Raw genomic sequence first — 18,684 nt, 5'->3', positions numbered from 1 at the left:
GGGCCAATCATCCTCCTCTGTCTGACAGAAACCCTTTGCCCCCATTCATCTCCTACTCTGACAGCTGGTAAATGTCACCAATTAGCACTGGAGCAGCGAGCGGCGCAGCATGCACCGCAGGACGGTGACAGATGTCAGGACTGGGCGGGAGAGCAGCACGCACACACACACACACGTGTATATAAGCTTGTGGCTGTGTACACACACACACGCATGTGTGTTTAAGCTTAAAGATGCATACACACAGGGTGCAGGCAAAAATGCTAATACAAACAGACATACCGGCACTCGCATAAACACACTAATACCTGGTTATACACACAGACAGACGCGCACACACACACCAACACACACACGCCTTACTTGGCAGCGTCCCGTCGCAGCTGCTCGTGTCTCATGAGCAGGTTCTTGCGCTCGCGGAACGCCTTGCGCACCTTGTAGCCCTTGTACACGGCCTGGATGGTGGAGGCGGCGATGTCCTGGATGGCAGCAATGGACAGGGCGCCATGTTCCAGCATGAACTGCGTCACCTCCTGGTGCTCCCCAAGCAGGGCGTAGTCCAAGGGTGTGTACCTGCCTCAAGGGACATGGCGCGTCAGCTCGCGGGTCTTTAATTGCGGTAAACACCGTGATGCTGGGCTGTGCTGCAGTAAACCGAAACTCATTTATTTAGGAGAGTGTGGTGAGATTCAGGTATAGACACGGTGAGAACCTCTCCTCGTTGTGCTCCATGTGGTTGGGGAAGGCGTTGTATCCGAGAAGCAGCTTCACGGCGTCCAGGTAGCCGTTGTTGCAGGACCAGTGGAGGGCCGTCCTGCCCTGTGAAAACACGGAAACGTGCTGTAGATACACACACTAAAGAAGACTGTGAAGAGATGGGGATGTCACAAACGTGGTACCAGAGGCCATGGGACAAGTTACCTCTTTGTCCTGGATGTTGGGGTCAGCTCGGTTCTCCATGAGGACTGCCATACAGCTGATGTATCCGCCATAGGCTGCGCACTGCAGTGGTGTTCGACCCGCCTGGTCCTGAACGTTGGGGGAGATCCCGTTCTCCATGAGGATCTGACACACCTCCGCGTTGCCGCCCAGGGCTGCCCAGTGCAGCGCCGTGTGTCCGTCCAGGTCCACCAGGTCCACACGGGCCCCGCCTGCGCGATGCCACGGGATCAGTGCCTGGTCCGCATTCGGAACCACGGCATAGGTGCGTAACACAAGTCCGAGAGCAGCTTTGCAGATCGATGTTCTCATCTCCCACACTGACAGCTGCTCATGTAAGCGAATCCGCAAACAACGAGTAGCTGGTACTGTAGTGGTTAGAACTGCTGCCTTTGGACTGAAAGGTTTCAGGTTCAAATCACTCCTTCAGCTGTTGTACCCTTGAGGAAAGTACTTACTCGAAACAGCTCCAGTAAAATTACCCAGCTGTATAAATGGGCAAATAATTCTAACTAGCTTAACATTGTACGTCACGTAGGCTGTGGCAGGGAATCAAACATTAACAGATTATAAACCGCGGACACTGACAGGTGCTGCTCCGTCTCTCCCTGACGAACTGAACATGTTTCATGGCCGCTTCGAGCTCGCGAACAAAGACCCCTCAGTGCGAGTTCCTATAGCACTGAATGACCCCAGTCTCACCGTCTCTGTAGCACAAGTGAGAAAACTTTTAGCCGTGTCAACGTCCGCAAAGCTGCTGGTCCGGACGGCATTTCAGGGCGAGATTTAAAAACATGCAGTCAGCAACTGGCTACTGCCTTCACGGACATATTTAACACCTCCTTAAAAAGCTCAACTGTACCCACTTGTTTCAAAAACACCACCAACATCCCCGTCCCCAAGAAGAACAAAGTGAGCTGCCTTAATGACTATCGCCCAGTGGCACTGACCCCCATTGCAATGAAATGCTTTGAGAGGCTGGTGCTGGGACACATTAAGGACACCATTCCAGACACTTTGGACCCGCTGCAGTTTGCCTACCGCCACAGCAGATCCACTGAAGACGCGATATCACACACACTTCACACCACTCTGGCTCACCTGGATAATAAAAACTGCTATGCAAGGCTATTATTTGTGGACTATAGCTCGGCATTTAACACTGTCATCCCAACCAAGCTGATCCACAAACTACTAGGGCTGGGACTGAGTGCCACACTGTGCAATTGGATCCTGGATTTCCTCACCAACAGACCCCAGCGTGTGTGGATTGGCAGTTATACCTCCTCCCCACTGATCCTCAACAACACTGGCACTCCACAGGGAAGCATCCTGAGCCCAGTGCTGTACTCCTTGTTCACACATGACTGTGTGGCCAGTCGCAGCTCCAACACCATGATAAAGTTTGCTGACGATACCACCATTGCGGGTCTGATCACCAACAACGATGAGACGGCCTACAGAGAGGAGGTGAGGCTCCTGGGAGAGTGGTGCCAGGACAACAACCTGTCTCTCAATGTCAGTAAAACTAAGGAGCTGGTGATGGCTTCAGGAAACAGGATACAGTTCATGCACCCGAATATGTACGAGGGTTAACAGCTTCAGATTCCTAGGGGTCACCCTCGCTGCCAAACTCACATGGACTGAGCACACAGCATCAACCATCAAAAAGGCCCATCAACGTCTCCACTTCCTCAGGCGTCTGAAGAAAGCCCGGATGTCCACTACAGTCCTCACCACTTTCTACAGGTGTGCTGTGGAGTCCGTCCTCACAGATTGTATTACATCCTGGGGTGGCAGCTGCTCCATACAGGACAAGAAAGCCCTACAGAGGGTGGTCAAAACAGCTCAGGAAATCATCAGCACGCAGCTACCAGTAGTACAGGATACCTACACCACACGCTGCCTCAGAAAGACGATGCGCATCATGAGAGATCATAGTCACCCCGCACGGGCACTTTCCTCTTCCCTGCCATCAGCAAAACAGCTTAGGTCTATTCGAACCCGCACAGCTAAGTACAGGAACAGCTTTTACCCCACTGCTGTAAGAGTATACAACAATCACCAATGTGCCACCTTTAGTAACTAGAGTTGGACTGCTCCTCCCAAGCACATTCGTAAATTACATTGTCACTTAAGCATTCTCATTCTCTCGTTCTGAGTTCACTGGCTGTCAACTGGTATTATTGTTATTACTGTTACCATTATTTATTGCTATTGCTGTTGCACTACTCACTGTCATTGTCATTGTTTTGTTTTGCAGTATTTCTATTGTCTCTGTCCATAGTCTGTGGAGAAGCATTCAGGAAGAATTTCATGATACTTGTACATGGTACTTGTATCTATGACAATTAACTTGAACTTTGGACAAAAAACATCAGATAAATTAATAAATGTAAACATGTCACATGATTCATTTCTTGGAATGTGAAAGATTGAATTCCACTCATGAAAACAAAGTAACATAACAGGTCATGAATGAATGAGAGAGGAGAAATCCCAAGAAAATGAATCTACCGCTTTATCTATACATTTAAATACATCTTTATAGAATTAAAAAGCCGCCCACCTTTTTTATAAAAATAAAATTATATTTTGGTGAACTGGCCAGAATGAACAAGCTGAGATGCTTTTCGTAAGAGATAAAGGCCTCACTGTTGTCCATATGAATTTGATGTGCCCTACACCCCATCCTGTGCCCAAGCCCCGCCCACACCTGACCTTTAATGAGGGTGAGGATGACATCGCGATGGCCCATTTCGCAGGCGCGGAACAGCGGCGTGTGCTTCATGACGTCCAGTGCATCCACCATGGCCCCACGCTCCAGCAGCAGCCGGACAGTGCTCACGTGGCCCGAGAGAGCGGCGGCATGCAGGGCTGGACGGACACACACGCACAAAGAGACACATGGTGGTAAAGGAGCCACACCTGTAACCCCAAGGTTGTTGGTTTTACTTCAACTTCCATTCAGGTCCCTCTTCTGTACACATGAGCAGCTGAATAACCTGTGCCAGTACAACCGCCCTTAAACATCAGACTGAGTAAATGCTCCGTTAAATAACGACTTCAGTAAACACACACAAGGTTTTACTTGTGACACAGGTGGTGGCAGTGTGACCAAGGCGACAGGAGCAAAGCAGCACACACTTAACATCTGGCCGTTTGGACACGTAAAAAGTTACCTAGAACAAAGCCAAATTAAATCAACGGAATTGCGAGGAGCATTAACCGTTCTGACAGCTCACTCCCTCCACCTTGAGGCTCATTGGTTGACGGCTGCTGTGACCCGGCGTCCATCGGCATTTCTAGAGGTTCGGCAGCCTGTGTGTGACACCTATTGGTTGTGCTCGAGGTCCTGTCACAGTCCACACGGCACACACCAGTGAGCCCTGGCACCGTGTGCTGGTGCAGTTTACTGTGCCTGATGGATGAGCGCCATCACACTGCGTCCCTGCGGGTCGACGGAGGGAAAACGTCCAGGAGTGTTTTCTGTGTGCTGCAGCACTGCCGGACTCCCTGTTATTGATGGGCCAGCAGAGGGGTCCTAAATCTCTATGCAAACACAGCCGTCTTCTGGCATGTCAGAAGATGCGTCACACGGAGCCGATTGCTGGAGACAGTGGTGCGTGTGTGTGTGTGAGACAAGCCAGTTCCAAGCGTGTGTGACATGCAGGCTGCTGACTGGCAGCCTGGGGCATGACCACATCGCGGCGCGTTCGCCTGTACGTGTTATCTATACATAAGCTAATTCTGACAAAGCATCTGCTAATCGAATAAATTATGCAAATGTACCAGGAGCAAGAGCGGCGAGTGTAAACGTAAAATCCATGCATGGGGGAAACGACACTAGCAGGAAGACGGTGTGCGTCGCCCTCCTCGCGCCCGGCCCGTACGCACAACTCCACGTTGATCTGTGTTCTCTGTGTTTTCCTGTGTTTGACACCTCATCGGAAACAGGAAATGTCATTGGTTCATTCCCGGTCCCCTGAAGGCAAAAACTGGCCAAAATTGAAAAGAACTCAACGTACTGAAAACGGTACTGGACGCAAACACACACCCTTCTTCGGCACTCCATGTGTGTGTGCGGGGACCATGCGAGAGCGGCAGGTGGCATCAAGACTTGGTGAAGTGGCCAATGGAGATGCAGCTCCTCTGGGAGCGTGGTCCGTCCTCCATGAACACGGAATGAACACCTTCCAATCCAACCCACGTGTGACCACCGCCCCTGAACCACTTGGCTCATTAATCAGCTTGACACACTGGGCCACGGTGGTCATCTGTGGTAGAAGCTGGGGGGCAGGGGGTTTATATAAGGTAATAACCCTCCACCACATCTTAATAAACACCTCTGTCAGCTGAGGTGTTCAACTTCCACCTTTTTAAATACCTTGTTGAGTCAGAAGTCTTCTTGTTCTGGAATCTCCCATAATTCCTTGCAGACAGCGCTCAGACACACTCACCAGTGCCCCCGTATTTGTCGGCCATGTTGATGTCGATGTCCTTCTTGAGGTTCAGCATGGTGCTCATGACGTCGTCGCTGCCCTTCCCAGCGGCCCACATGAAGGCGGTGCGCCCCTCGAGGTCGGGGTCGTCCCTGACAGACGGGTGTCGCAGGAATACGGACACGGTATCCTGTGGAGACGGGGATGACGTGTGAGCAGCGGTCCGGAATGCCGCACGCTTCCGTTCGGCTCCAGCGAGGCACTGATGGACTCACGGCGAAGTTGCTCTGTGCACCATAGTGCAGCGGTGTCGCACCCTGGCTGTCTGACGGAATGGTGCCCGACTTGTTCCTCTCCAGGAGCAGGTGCACAATCTTGGCATGGCCTGAACACGCATGCATAAATGTTTATGGTGAATTTCATTTGTTTAGCTGATGCTGCAATCCAGAGCGGTGTAGATGCCCAAAAACAACAAAAATATGAAAATCCTACATTTTCAGTGTGAACACAACTGAAATGGACAATTTAGTTTGTATATTTAGGTGTCGCCTTTCTCCAAAGTGACTTAATAAGCTAATTACACTGATTTACCCATTTATACAGCTGCTAATTTTTTACTGCATCAATTTAGGGTAAGCACCTTGTTCAAGTTTACTACAACAGGAGGTGGGATTCAAACCTGGGTCCCTGGAGTGCAATATAGCTATAGTTCCTGGTGCCTGTGCACATTAGCACCTAACTAAAGACGGACAGCGGGGGTGCAGTGGTTACAACAGTTGCCATAGAAACAAAGGGTCAATCAAGTAACTTAGTATGCAAAAATGTTGGAATAAATTAAAAAAAAAAAAAACAAACGAATAAATAAATAAATAATGTTGTGTTAATAAATAGTGTTACAAAACAAAGGAGATTAAGCCAGCGGTCATGACATCACATTAAAGAACACAACAAAAAAGAAAGCAGCCAGAGACAGGAAATGACACAATCACCCTGCCAGGAGGCGGTCAACAGAAACAGGAAATGACACGAGCCTCGTGCTGCTCACCCAGCAGTGCTGCCCAGTGCAGTGGGGTCCTGAAGAGGTTGTCATAGGCCGTAACGCTGCAGCCCTCGTACGAAGTCAGCACCTCCACCACGGCCTCGTTGCCATCAGCGACGGCAAAGTGCAATGGTGTGCGGCCTTCGTAGTCCTGCCAGTTGAGCAGGCTCTCTGTGGGGGCAGCCTCCTGTCGGTGGTGGTGGTGGGTCAGTCACGCAATCACTGCACGTGACATTAAGAGCAGTGGGTGGGGCTAAGGGGACGCCACACTCACCAGGATGCAGCGAACGGTTTGCGTGGCATTGGGGTCCTTGTTGTGGGTGGCCCAGTGCAGTGGAATCTTGCCCTCGATGTCAGGGATGCCGATGTTGGAGTCATGCTTGATGAGCAGCTTCACGTGTTCGGGGTGGTTGTAGAAAGCACTCCAGTGTAAGGCTGTCTGCTGCGGGGGGGGGGGCAGGGGGTTGGCATTGGGTGGGGTTAGCATACAGCCAGGAGAACTGCATCCGGAATGTTTTATGGAGAGAAAAATATGATACAATGTGGTGCAACAAAAAAAAAGATCACTATATAAATGATCTATACTGAACTATTAAAGAAGCGAAAGTCATGGACGATGAAGCAGAAACTCCCCAGTGAGCATTTCCTTCATGATGGAAATTTATTCATCTTTGTTATTACTGCCGTGCATGTTGAGCACTTCCTCCGGGATTTATGTGCATCTCGGTGGAACGCGACGTCCCGCAACCACAGGCAGCCCACAGCGTCCAGCCTTCTTCTAGCCAAAATGCCTGAGAGAACATGTGTGTTTGTGTGTTCTGGGGTCAGATGGCCCCAAAACGGCAATTAAAATGTGTTTATCGGCACGTGGCACCGACAGCTAGCGGTAGCAGAATGATGCTTACGTGGGAGACTAGAGTCAGATCCATAGAAACAAATTGCCTTCATACCGGGGTTCATCATAATGGGCTCTGGGGATGGGAAGGAAAATGTATGGAAACGAATCAGGATCGAGTCAGAAGGGGTGGGAACAGAATGTGAGTGGCTCGGGATGAAGTCGGGAATGCAGTGGGAATGGAGTGAGACTGGGATAGAAATGGATGGGAAATGGTTGGGAATGAGATGGGAAAAGGTCAGTAATGTGTTGGGAATCAGATAAGAATTGGGTGACATTGGGTTACAAATGGTCTGGAAATGGTTCAGGAATGGGTCAGTAATGGTGTGGAAATGGGTTGGAAATGAGTAAAGAATGAGAAGGGAATCAGTAACAAATGGGATGAAAATTGGCTGGGAACGGATCAGCACTGGGTTGGGAATGAGTCGAGAATCCTGTGGAAATGGGTTGGACATGAGTAAAGAATGGGAAGGGAATCGGTAAGAAACGGGATGGGAATTAGTTGCAATTGGGAAGGAATCTTACGGAAATGAGTCAAAAGGGAAGGGAAAAGTTAAAAACGGGTTGGAAAGTTGTCAGGAATGGGATGGGAATTAGGATTAGGATGGAATGAATTGTTAGTAAATCAGGAATAGGTCAGGAATCATATGGAAATGGGTTGGAAACGAGTAAAGAGTGGGAAGGGAATTGGTTACAAATGGGCTGGGAATTAGTTGGGATTGATATGGGAATGGGTTGGGAATCGTAAGGAAATGGGTTTGAAACGAGTAAAAAATGAGAAGGGAATTGGTTACAAACAGGTTGGAAATTTGCTGGGAACAGATCAGGACTGGGCCGCTCAAACAACCCTCTAACAGAAGTCAGCTTCTTCTGGTTGCAATCCTGGTTGAGCACAGGTTCTACCTGGTGGACAGGCTGAAAAATTTTCTTTTTTGGGGGGGGGACCTCTTTTTCCATGGATCTGGAGCAGAGCCCACTTTCAAGTCCAAGTCAGCGAGATCAGCGGGGGGCACAGGGAACTCGCCTGATTCTCTACGATCTGCCTGCTGCTTTTAATAGGGAAAGTATCCGTGCTCCTATAAAAGGCTCTAATGAGTAGCAGTCGCAGGTCATGAGCATGTGGTTCACAGATGCCTCGAAACCGCGTTGCATCTGGCCTGGAACAACCCTGGGTGGATACGCTGTAGTCCGCTGCCCGCTGGGGTAGTTCCAGTTCAGGTGCCCCCAGGATGTGGATCTTGTGTTACGGGAGCTGAGAGAAAGAGCATCTGAGCAAGTGCCCTGTAGCTGTGTGAGACTAAAATAAACCCACACGACATCTTTTGCCATAAACCTTCTCCGAATTTCAACACCACAACCTCCCGTGTTGCTGCCGGCAGGGCGCGCGAAGGCCCAAAAAGAGGAACGTCACGGTGGCGGACGGGCGGCACAGCCTGTAATCCATCTATTTATGGCATTTATTTTTGGTGGGGTTCATATCCTCCTGCGGGACCTCAGAGGGCTTCTGACACCCCCCACTCCCTGCTGTTTTCGAAGACTCCCTGCTGAGCCCAACCTCACCCGCCCCTCCCAACTGGGAACGCATCCGCAACCCTAACCCGAACCCTTTCAAGAGCTGTTTAGCTTGCCTGAGCATGTGCGTGTGTGTGAGGTCACATCCTTTTGTTTACCGTGTAGCGCCCCCACCCACCTCCCGCTGCGCCAAAGCCCACCTTGTTCTTGTCCTGTGTGTCAACCTCCCCCGGCGCCATGTGTTTGAGCAGCAGGGCCAGACACTTGGGGCTGCGATGGCGTGTGGCCAGGTGCAGTGGGGTCATCTCTTCCAGGTCCTTCTGCAGCCAGTCGGCCCTCCGCGACAGAAGCAACTTCAGGAAGCGCACGTTGCCCTGAAAAGTATGTGACAAACACACGCAGACACACACACACACACGCCGCACTGTGATTTTTCCGGAAACAAAGCCTAGCCCGATGCCACGAGCTGAGAACCCGAGACCTTTGCATTAAAAGTGTTCGACGGGACGTGATGCGCTGATGTCGTTTCCCAGAGTGCCGAGCGGCGAGCTGTCGGGCACCAGACTGAGAATACGCAACACTTGTCAGTACGGACACTCCGATTCACAGCCGGAGTGATGCGGAGACACACATGAAATCCAATGACTTATTGATTTGTGGACCTCATTCGTCCACTGAAGAATCCCGCTACTGCAGCCTATTATAGTCTCAGCAGGAAGCCACACACACACACACACACACACACACACACACACACACACACACACAGACGCCACCAAACCCTCAGACAAGCACACAGTCATCCTCGGTGCCACCTATTTAAGGAGGTTTTACATACATTGCAGGTGTCATTACTGCACTATTCTCTCTTTTAGGTGAATCACTTTATGGCAAAAGTAACAGACGAAATACACAGTTAAGTAGGTGCCACCCCAACCCCCTCAAGGGAAAGGGGCCACAACTCGGTCCCCAGATCAAACATCCTCCATTTCTGGCTCCCACGACGGTGCGTCTCTTTCACACACCGGTGTCTCTGCTTTCCTTTCAAAAAGTGTGACAGATGTAGGGGAGCGTGTGTGCGCGTGCGCGTCTGTATACGTACAGCTGGAGATGAATCGCCCCCCCAACCCCTTCAGGTGCCCGGACAGGGGCGTCCCGCCTCCCTTATTCTCAATCCAATTAGAGCGCTAATCCCCCGGCCGGGGCGGCGGTGCGTGGTGTGAGCAGCTATCGATCCAGGTGTCAGTGTGGTTAACATCCCTCCTCCACCCTCCCCCCCATGCTCCCACCTGACAAGGAGGCTGGACGCTGCAAATTAGATCCACTTCAGAGCTGCCCTCAGGCGGCGGGCAACCGCTCGCCCATGAAAGGCTAATTAACACTTTAAATACATAGAGATGTTACCGGTGTGCGGGGGGATGGGGCAATCAAATCATAAAATTATGACGCGTCTGATCGGAAAGCACGACGATGTTCTCGCTGCTCTGCTTCCGGACATGCGTTTGGCCCATCGGGACAAACTCCGATGAAGGGATCGCTCCGGACGTCCTGCGTTTGACAGTCGGATTTGGGGGAACCTCTGTCAGTGTGTGCCTGTTGTCACTAGGGGGCACTATCTTCCCATCTCCAAACGCTCACAGTTGCGAGCAGAGATACGGAGACATGGTGACGCCGTCCTGAGAGGAGCCTGAGGAGAAAGAGCAAAGGCGTGCGACGAGCAGAGGGGACGACACAGGAGAGGAGGCAGTGAGGTGAAATGAATGAGAGAGAGCAGCAGGTGGAATAGTGGCTGAAACAAATGGCTATATCAGTGTATCAATGGGTTCGAATCCCTTCTTCTGCACAAAGCAGTGATTGACCCAGCCCTCCCTGGAGAGACGTCCCTCAAGCCCACCCTTACATGTGCTTTGGAGAGGACAGAGCGCGCCGCTGGGTTCAACACACCCGTTCCGTACCTGGATCTCACGCTTGATGCAGGACACGCGGCTGCGAGACCCTTCGCTCTCTCCTCGTACCCAACACTCGCCCTTCCGCTGGGTGCACATCCTTATTTACTTTCCCTGTTCATCACCCCTTATTGCTCAGCTTTCTCCCTCTCGGTGTAAAGACAGGGTAATAACATAAGCAAAAGTACCGTCATTGCTTTATATTCTGCTTCTTTTCCCTGTCCGATGTGTGCAGCTGCAGCTGCTGAAGGTCCGAGTCGCAGTTAATAAATAACCTTCCTGGAGCTGTTGCCATTAAATACTATATTCGCTATGGTTTCCAAACCCGTCCCATGTGGTAATCTGCACTGGAGTGGCGTGCGACCTGCTCAGGGTGCGAGGCTGTGACGTAGGTTTCTCGAAAACAATTTCGAGACCCCCGTCTTCGCCTGCCCAGGACTCCCTTTGTGCTCCAAACTGGAACCACGTTTGACAGCCGTTTCCAAAACACATGAGCCGCATTTTGCCTAATGGCGCTGATTCAATTTGGAGCGTCGCAGCGCCGAAATCTTTTGAACTCCCTCGATTGCGCCTCATTAGCCGCCAAAGATAAACAGACCATAAAAAACGGAAATCTCGTGTGTTTTCGCTGCCAGAACAGTCACGCTGTGTGTTTAAGCCCGAGTACTGACCCAAGCGCCAGTACCCACAACCAGCTCCGCTAGACCGTGTTGCCTAACCATTGACTTCTGTCCCATCGGCTCCCTGACCTTCTGTGCGGCCAGGTGAAGGGCGGTGCGCTTGCTGCGGTCCGCCTTGTTGACGGAGGCGCCGGCCTTCAGCAGGATCACGGCACAGTCTAGACGGTCCGCCAGCACGCAGTACATGAGGGGTGTGCGGCCGAACTGGTCCTCCTTGTCCCGAAGGCTGGGGTCTGCTGTCACGCGTACAGGAAGACACAACGTGAGAAAAGCACATGGCGAGACACCTTGAAGGACAGGTGAAACCCGGGTATAAGATGAACGTCGCCTCTGCGGTTGAGGAAGAGACGCTTAGGGTTACCTGTGATCAGCCGGTGAAGGGCGCTCCTGTCTCCGTTCACTGCTGCCGCATGCACCTGGGAGCCCAGGAGGGTGGAGCCTGGGGGGGCAGGGTCAGCTGCACTGAGGGGCAGCAGGGGGGCTGCCTGCAACGTGCCACACGCAAAACACCCTGTCACACACAGAATGAGCACACCCACACACATACACACTAATGGATGACCCCCACCATGACCCGGTGTGTTATTGAGTACCGTGATCATTTTACACGCATTTTCAAGGAAACCGCCGGACAGCTCCTATCCAGGTCGCCGCTGGGTTGCGACTTGAGACTCCAGCAGGGCACGGGGACCCCGCCAGCTGAAAACAACCCACCGCGCGGCACTGATTTTGCCGTCTTGGCCCGGCCCGACCCGGCCCCACCCCTGCCAGAGCGTGTGTATGTGCCGGGAGGTGGGGGTCGGGACTTCCTTTGATGCCCATTTCAATTGAGCCCCCACACAGGGGCTCAGGTAGCAGGCGGCGGGCCCCAGGAACAGGTGGAATGCTGGGTAATCCAGGGGCAGGAAGCGTCCGGCTTCGAGCCGAAGGGAATCCCCGCCGCGAGCGAACTCCCCCCCCAATCCCCTCCCCCAACCTCCTCGTGCATTATTCATGGCCCGGTGGCCCGGCGGACGGGGGAAGGGAAATCAATTACTGCTCCTCCACCCTCCCCAAACAACACAAACACCGACTGGAACTCACAGCTGAGATTAGACTGTGTTTAATATCTATATCTATATCTGCACACGCACGCACGCACACACACACACAAGCACACAGCTGTCAGGAACAATTCAAGGCCTGGCAATCAAATGGCTGCATTAGCCTCCAGCTGTAACACACAGTGGCACAGAAAGGCCACCCTGCGGTAAGGACCCCTGGTAGGATCGAGAAGAGCGACAGCGATCCTTCCAGATCTTTCCGGGCCGCAGGCGTTTTAGCACTAAACCGGGTTGATCTGCAGCTTGATTTTAACGCAGCAAAATGTGCTGTTGGGTCTGGGAAAGAACTGGCCTGCTGGTCTTCATATACCCCGGGCAGCAGGTGGCGTAGCGGTTACAGTCATTGCCTTGCAATCCATGGAGCTCAGCTTGAATCCCCGCTTCTGCTGCAGTAGCCTTGGGTGAGGTGCTTACCCTGAATCGTCACAGTAAAAATTACACAGCTGCATAAATGGGTCGATCAGTGTAAGTAGCTTAGAGTACGAACCACATAGTGTACGTCACTTTGGAGAACGGTGCCAGGTAAATATTAGTAATAATGTGGTAAATCTATTCATCTGTGAGCAGGACTGAATGCTGAGTTCTTGGAGTGCAAGACAACAGCTTTATTCACTGTGCCTCCTACTGACCAATGATTATAAATGTAGAAAGTGTTAATGATTCAATAGCTGCAGATATTAGTTGGTAAACGGCTGAGCTGCGGACAGCGGTCCATGTTCCCGGGGTGAACGGGTTGGTCCGGCCTGCTGTGTCCCGCCAACATGTTTCGAATTGTAGTGGGAAGCGGATGGTGGGGGGTTGGGGTACCCGTTGTTCTTGCACAGGGATTACGGCGAGCTCATTAAAAGTACAGGAGGTATAACTCGCATGCCAGAGTAGCCCAGTGTGTGTATGTGGGTGTGTGTGCAGGGGGAGTCCAGTGAGGGTAATCCCAGCGTTCAAAGTCCCGTGCTTTTAATGAGTCAAAAAGGGAGGAAGTGGCAGATTACGATTATGATTTCAGCCAGTCGGTAACGAGAACCAGCAGGCGTCGAACCCGGTCCGTTTCTGGCACCCTGGAGGAGTTCCGAATTGGCTGCAATGTGACACGAATGCTGGAAACCCGCGGCCCTGCTGGGGACCGGCCAGGGGAGCTCGAGGAAGCTGCGGGAAAGTGGCTTCCACCGGGTGCTGTTCATTTCGGTCGTGTGGATTTTTCCGGCCTGTAAACGCAAAACCGAGGCGGAAACAAACTAAACCAAGGGCCGTTTTATTTTTTTAACCCCCCACCCCTCCCGAGCACCAAGTGGGGGAGCTGGTGCCGCCCGCTGCGGTGGCATTCCAGTGGGTAATTACCCATCATGCCTCGCTATTCCCACAGCATTCCCGCGCTCCTGCCCGGCTCTGGAGTCACGGGAGCCGGCTGGCACTGGCAGGCCGGGGGCTGTCATTAGTGCCCCGTTAAAATGCCCCCCCTCGACAAAGTGCAATCCGTAGCTCCCTGTGTTTTTACGGCTCAGTCCAGGGGAAACTATAAATTAGACATTGTCTAAACAACAAACATTCCCCATGAACCCCCCGCACACCCTTCCCAGGTACTACTTGGTGGGATCTGACTTAATAGCAACCTGGAAGAGGTGGCAGACTTTGAGCTGTTTGACGAGAGAGGAACCGACCGTCTATGGTTGCTGGGGTCGGGATGCTGTGTGTGTGCGCGAGACAGCTGGGGGGACGCAGTTTCATGAGTGTGAACTTACAGGGGTTTCGCAGAGATGCGACACCCCCCACCCCACCTCACCTCACCCGCTGATTCCTCCACTTGTGGACGCAGATGCCATCCTGCTGATTTTCTCCAGATGTGCAGCTCAACAAGCAAATGCCTATCTCGGAACAATGCAATGTTCCGAAATTGGCACCGCCCTTCGCAGCCCATTCAGCCAATCAGAGGCTGCGCGCAGGTTGAACCTACAATCCAAGGACCTGTTGGACAGCACCGCTCATGTCGGGTCAGGACTCATCTTTCTGGGTGTGAGACTGGCGCTGTTCTAACACTTTGAGATGGGGATGGAATAGATGTCCGTTTGGAAAGATGAGTGGGATAGATGAGGTGAATCTGCCACTTCAACTTCATAAGGAAATTTAAATTATTAAATTTATAAGTAATTAAATTCTTGTCCCACAGCTTCACACACAACCACAGCACTGTAAGTCAATTGGAGAAAAGAATCATGCACACATGATACATCATCTGAAGCCACTTGTCCTATGCTGGGTCGCGGGGAGCCTAACCTGGCAGCACTGGGCGTAAGGCTGAAGGGGGTGGGGACAGACCCAGGATGCGTCGCAAGGCACTCCAAGCGGGACTCGAACCCCAGACTCACCAGAAAGCAGGACCTGATCAAACCCACTGCGCCACAGCACCCCCCCGAAAAGACTCATATAAATAACTAAAATCATCCATCCATTCATCCATCCATCACCTCTTCTCCAGTACAGGGTCACAGTGGTCCAGAGCCAATCATGGAAACACAGGGCCTAAGCCAGAGTACATCCTGGATGGGATGTAAGTCAATTTACAGAGCCATCTCTCTCTCACACACACACACACACACACACACACACACACACACACACACACACACACACACACAAACACACACTCACACACACACAAAGGGTAATTATGAGCCACCAACTCACCTGAAACACATCTTTCGACAATTATGACGAATCCACAGCACTTAGCAAAAACCCACATGAACATGGGAAGAGCATGAAAACTCCACATACACTGAGCCAGGATTTGACCCAGCATCTAAACCTACAGTCCGGGAGCTGTGAGATCCCAGGTCTTCCCGCTACGCCGCTGTGCATGTTCCCACAAACACTGCTGACTCGTAAGGAAGGCGTACTGTTACTTGCAGCAGATACTGTCTTTACAAGTGACTAAAACCGAAGGAGTCTTATAATAAGCATCCTGAATTAATTTGGTCTGGGATTTATGGAAGATCCTTGGTCTGTCATGAATAATTACAGCCGAAAATAAAGTTTAAATGTATAAAACGGTTAACGGTTTCCTAAGACATGGCAAAAGAATCAAAGTGTGGCAACCGTGAGCGTGCACTCGTGAGATCGACCACAAGCAGCAGAGCCTCCAACCTGCTACACATGTAGCTGTTCCCTGATGGCAATTAAAGCAATCTCGATGAATAATTAATCGATCACACTCCCTGGGGCAGCTCACATTAGACAGGTGTGCACTCCTGCCACCAGGAAACAGAAGGATAATAATCTGAATGGGAGCCCTCTGCACCGCCTTGCACCGGTGGCCAAGGGGAATACAGGCCTCCGCGACCAAAAGGTTCCCTCTGCACCATTCATAATAAATTAATTAATTACTGAATTAAAATTAAATTAAACTATTTCAGCAATGGAAACTATTACATTAAATCTGTACTGTAAAAGAATGGAGGGATTAGAGAGCAAAAGCACCTGTTGGTGCGAAAGCACATGAGTGTGAAGAAGCTGCATTGAGGCAGGGAAAAAGCGCAGAATAACAATGCATTTCCGTTTCCTGAAAACGATAACACAACGCAGCTAAGTTTACCAAAGTTCTTAGTTATGATGATTTTTGCGCTCATTGTGATGAGTTAAACTTTACAAAAATACCACTGGTTCTTCTACAGTGTTACTATTAGTTTGGTACATTACAGTCATTGGAAGATTCTAGAAGGCAACAGAATATTCTAGAAAGAATGAGACCCTAAAAATTACTGGAATATTTGGTGCTTGGAACCCGGTGCTAAAATTCAACCAAAATTTGCTAATTTCAAGAATGTAGAATATTTTTCTAAAAACTGATATACAGTATGAAGTAACACCAAAAATATGTTGAAACAAAACTGAATGGACAATGCAAAAAAAAAAAAACTTTGCAGAAAACACACACACACACACACACATTTTCAGAACCGCTTGTCCCATACAGGGTCACGGGGAACCGGAGCCTACCCGGTAACACAGGGCATAAGGCCGGAGGGGGAGGGGACACACCCAGGACGGGACGCCAGTCCGTCGCAAGGCACCCCAAGCGGGACTCGAACCCCAGACCCACCGGACAGCAGGACCGAGGTCCAACCCACTGTGCCACCGCACCCCCCGTTTTGCAGAAAACACTTTGGCTCTATTGTGTTATTATATTTCTGTAGTTACACTACTTTATTTAAACTGACACTTTTCTCCAAAGTGACTGACAATTATTTACCCATTTATACAGCTGGGTAATTTTACTGGAGCTATTTTCAGACTTGGTACCTTGCTCAAGGGTACTACAGCTAGAGGTGAGACTTGAAGCTGTGACCTTTTGGGCCAAAGGCATCAGCTCCAACCACTATGCTACCAGCCAGCCCCACTTCTTGACCCTGGGTGAACTGTTCCCAGAGCCACAATGGAAGAAATCCAAATAGATGTTGGTTAGTCAGTTTGGACACATTAGCACAATGGCGTAGGTTTGACGCAGAGTCCTACCGCGGTACCCTTAAGAATAACGTATGACCTGGTCATCTTCTGTACCGTATCAGGTGAAGACAGCAAGTAGTCTTTCCCCATCAAGCACTTGTGCCCGAGAATCCCTCCCGTAATGCATCCAGCTTCCCAGAGTATGTTTCTACCGGTCTTCAATGACGTGTCCGTTGTCAGGGGTCCTTTAAGAGGAGGAGCCACAGCCATCAATAGGAAAATTAAACTCAAGACACAAGAAACTCAATGAAAATCTCTAGCTATCTCTAGCAGCCACGTTTTTCCAAGAGAACCGAGGTGCGGTGGCTGGTCCTCGTGCAACTCGATGCAGCCGTGGGTACAGCTGTACTATTTTAGCTGCACCGCGTTCGGGATTTTTCGACCGTCAGAAGAGCAGGTTCCTCCGACATCTATTCATAAATTCAGGAAGTGTTGTCCGATGAGCAAATCGCTGGTCCGATAAGGATTCACTGTAAAAGCATGAACCAACAGCAGTCAAACGTGTGGGGTAGAAGCTGTACTTCCTTTTCCGGGGGGAGGGGGACGACGCAGTACGAAAAGCGAAATTCGGAAAACGTGTTTTCAGACAGAGTACCGCGTTTCAGGTTCCATGGGAAAGCGCTTGCTTGGAGGTACTCATCATGGAAACTGAGGATCTTAATGGCTCTACCTTAATAGCAGACCCCCCCTGGTGAAGTTAGGAGTTAGGCTGGCTGAGCACCCCCCCCCCCCCCCCCCCACACACACACACACACACACACACACCACCCCATTCGCTCTGCCGCCATACCTCGGATGTGTGGCTAGCGTGAGACGAGCCCTCGCCGGTGTTCTGGAAGGCATTAGGGATTCACGCGATGGGGGCGCAGACGGGCGCCCGTGCCAGCGGGTGAGGCTGGCGCTACCAGGCAGGAGCTGCTTGGGGTGGGGTGTGTGTGACGTGGGAGCGAGAGTTTGTGTTTCTGATGTGTGTGCGGGCATCTGTCCAGCCTGTCTGACACAACTAAGAGCGCACACAGGGGCCATGGGGGCTGGCGGCAGGGTGTGTGAGAGCCTCCCTACCGGTTTGCATTTTCCCTCAGATTTCCTCCGCAGCGCCGATTCAGCTGAATCGGCGCATTTTACGAGGCGGGCCATAAAGAACAGAAGAAGCGAGGGCAACCTCCCCGCGCCTGGCAGCACTAACGAGGAACGAGGCCGACAGGTCGAAAGTTGAAGGAGAGGAGGGGCGTGCGTGTCTCCCTACATTTACTGGGGCAGGATCTGGATGCACGTGCACACACAAAACTGTGTGTTTCTTTTTTCCCCCCTTTTCATCAACTGCTTGTCCATGTACGGTCAGTGTGCAGAGCCTATCCTGGAAGCACAGTTTACACATTGGACACCACACCAATCCATCACAGGGACACACACGTTCACCTCTGATTACATTTACATTTTTTCACTTACCTGATGATTTTCTCCAAAGTGACTAATCATCTTAAATATGAAATTCCTTTATTTTCAACTGAAAGGGACAATTTAGCTGTCACCTTCCTCCAAAGAGACAGTTATTTACCCCTTTATAGAGCTTGGTAACATTTTTACTGTATCCATTTACGGTAAGTACCTTGATCAAGGGTACTACAGCA

At 51.0% G+C, this 18,684-nt stretch overlaps 1 protein-coding gene across 5 annotated transcripts in view; it reads right to left on the bottom strand.

The window, feature by feature from the left end:
- Nucleotides 1-18,684, bottom strand: part of invs (inversin) — a 29,947-nt gene that overhangs the window by 4,790 nt on the left and 6,473 nt on the right. For 3 of the 5 annotated variants that reach the window (XM_029259831.1, XM_029259830.1, XM_029259833.1), the window contains exons 4-14: nucleotides 11,815-11,938; nucleotides 11,523-11,689; nucleotides 9,028-9,201; nucleotides 6,695-6,862; nucleotides 6,427-6,607; nucleotides 5,657-5,766; nucleotides 5,400-5,571; nucleotides 3,661-3,816; nucleotides 922-1,151; nucleotides 713-819; nucleotides 364-573 (exon numbers count right to left, since the gene is read on the bottom strand). In XM_029259831.1, coding sequence (XP_029115664.1) covers nucleotides 364-573; nucleotides 713-819; nucleotides 922-1,151; nucleotides 3,661-3,816; nucleotides 5,400-5,571; nucleotides 5,657-5,766; nucleotides 6,427-6,607; nucleotides 6,695-6,862; nucleotides 9,028-9,201; nucleotides 11,523-11,689; nucleotides 11,815-11,938 — 1,799 coding nt within the window. The remainder of the gene's footprint in view (nucleotides 1-363; nucleotides 574-712; nucleotides 820-921; nucleotides 1,152-3,660; nucleotides 3,817-5,399; nucleotides 5,572-5,656; nucleotides 5,767-6,426; nucleotides 6,608-6,694; nucleotides 6,863-9,027; nucleotides 9,202-11,522; nucleotides 11,690-11,814; nucleotides 11,939-18,684) is intronic. The other 2 variants (XM_018762974.2, XM_029259832.1) reach the window with 2 other exon arrangements.

This window comes from Scleropages formosus, chromosome 18, assembly GCF_900964775.1.
Source record: "Scleropages formosus chromosome 18, fSclFor1.1, whole genome shotgun sequence".
NCBI lineage: Eukaryota > Metazoa > Chordata > Actinopteri > Osteoglossiformes > Osteoglossidae > Scleropages > Scleropages formosus.
This window is presented reverse-complemented; position numbering and strand designations above follow the sequence as displayed.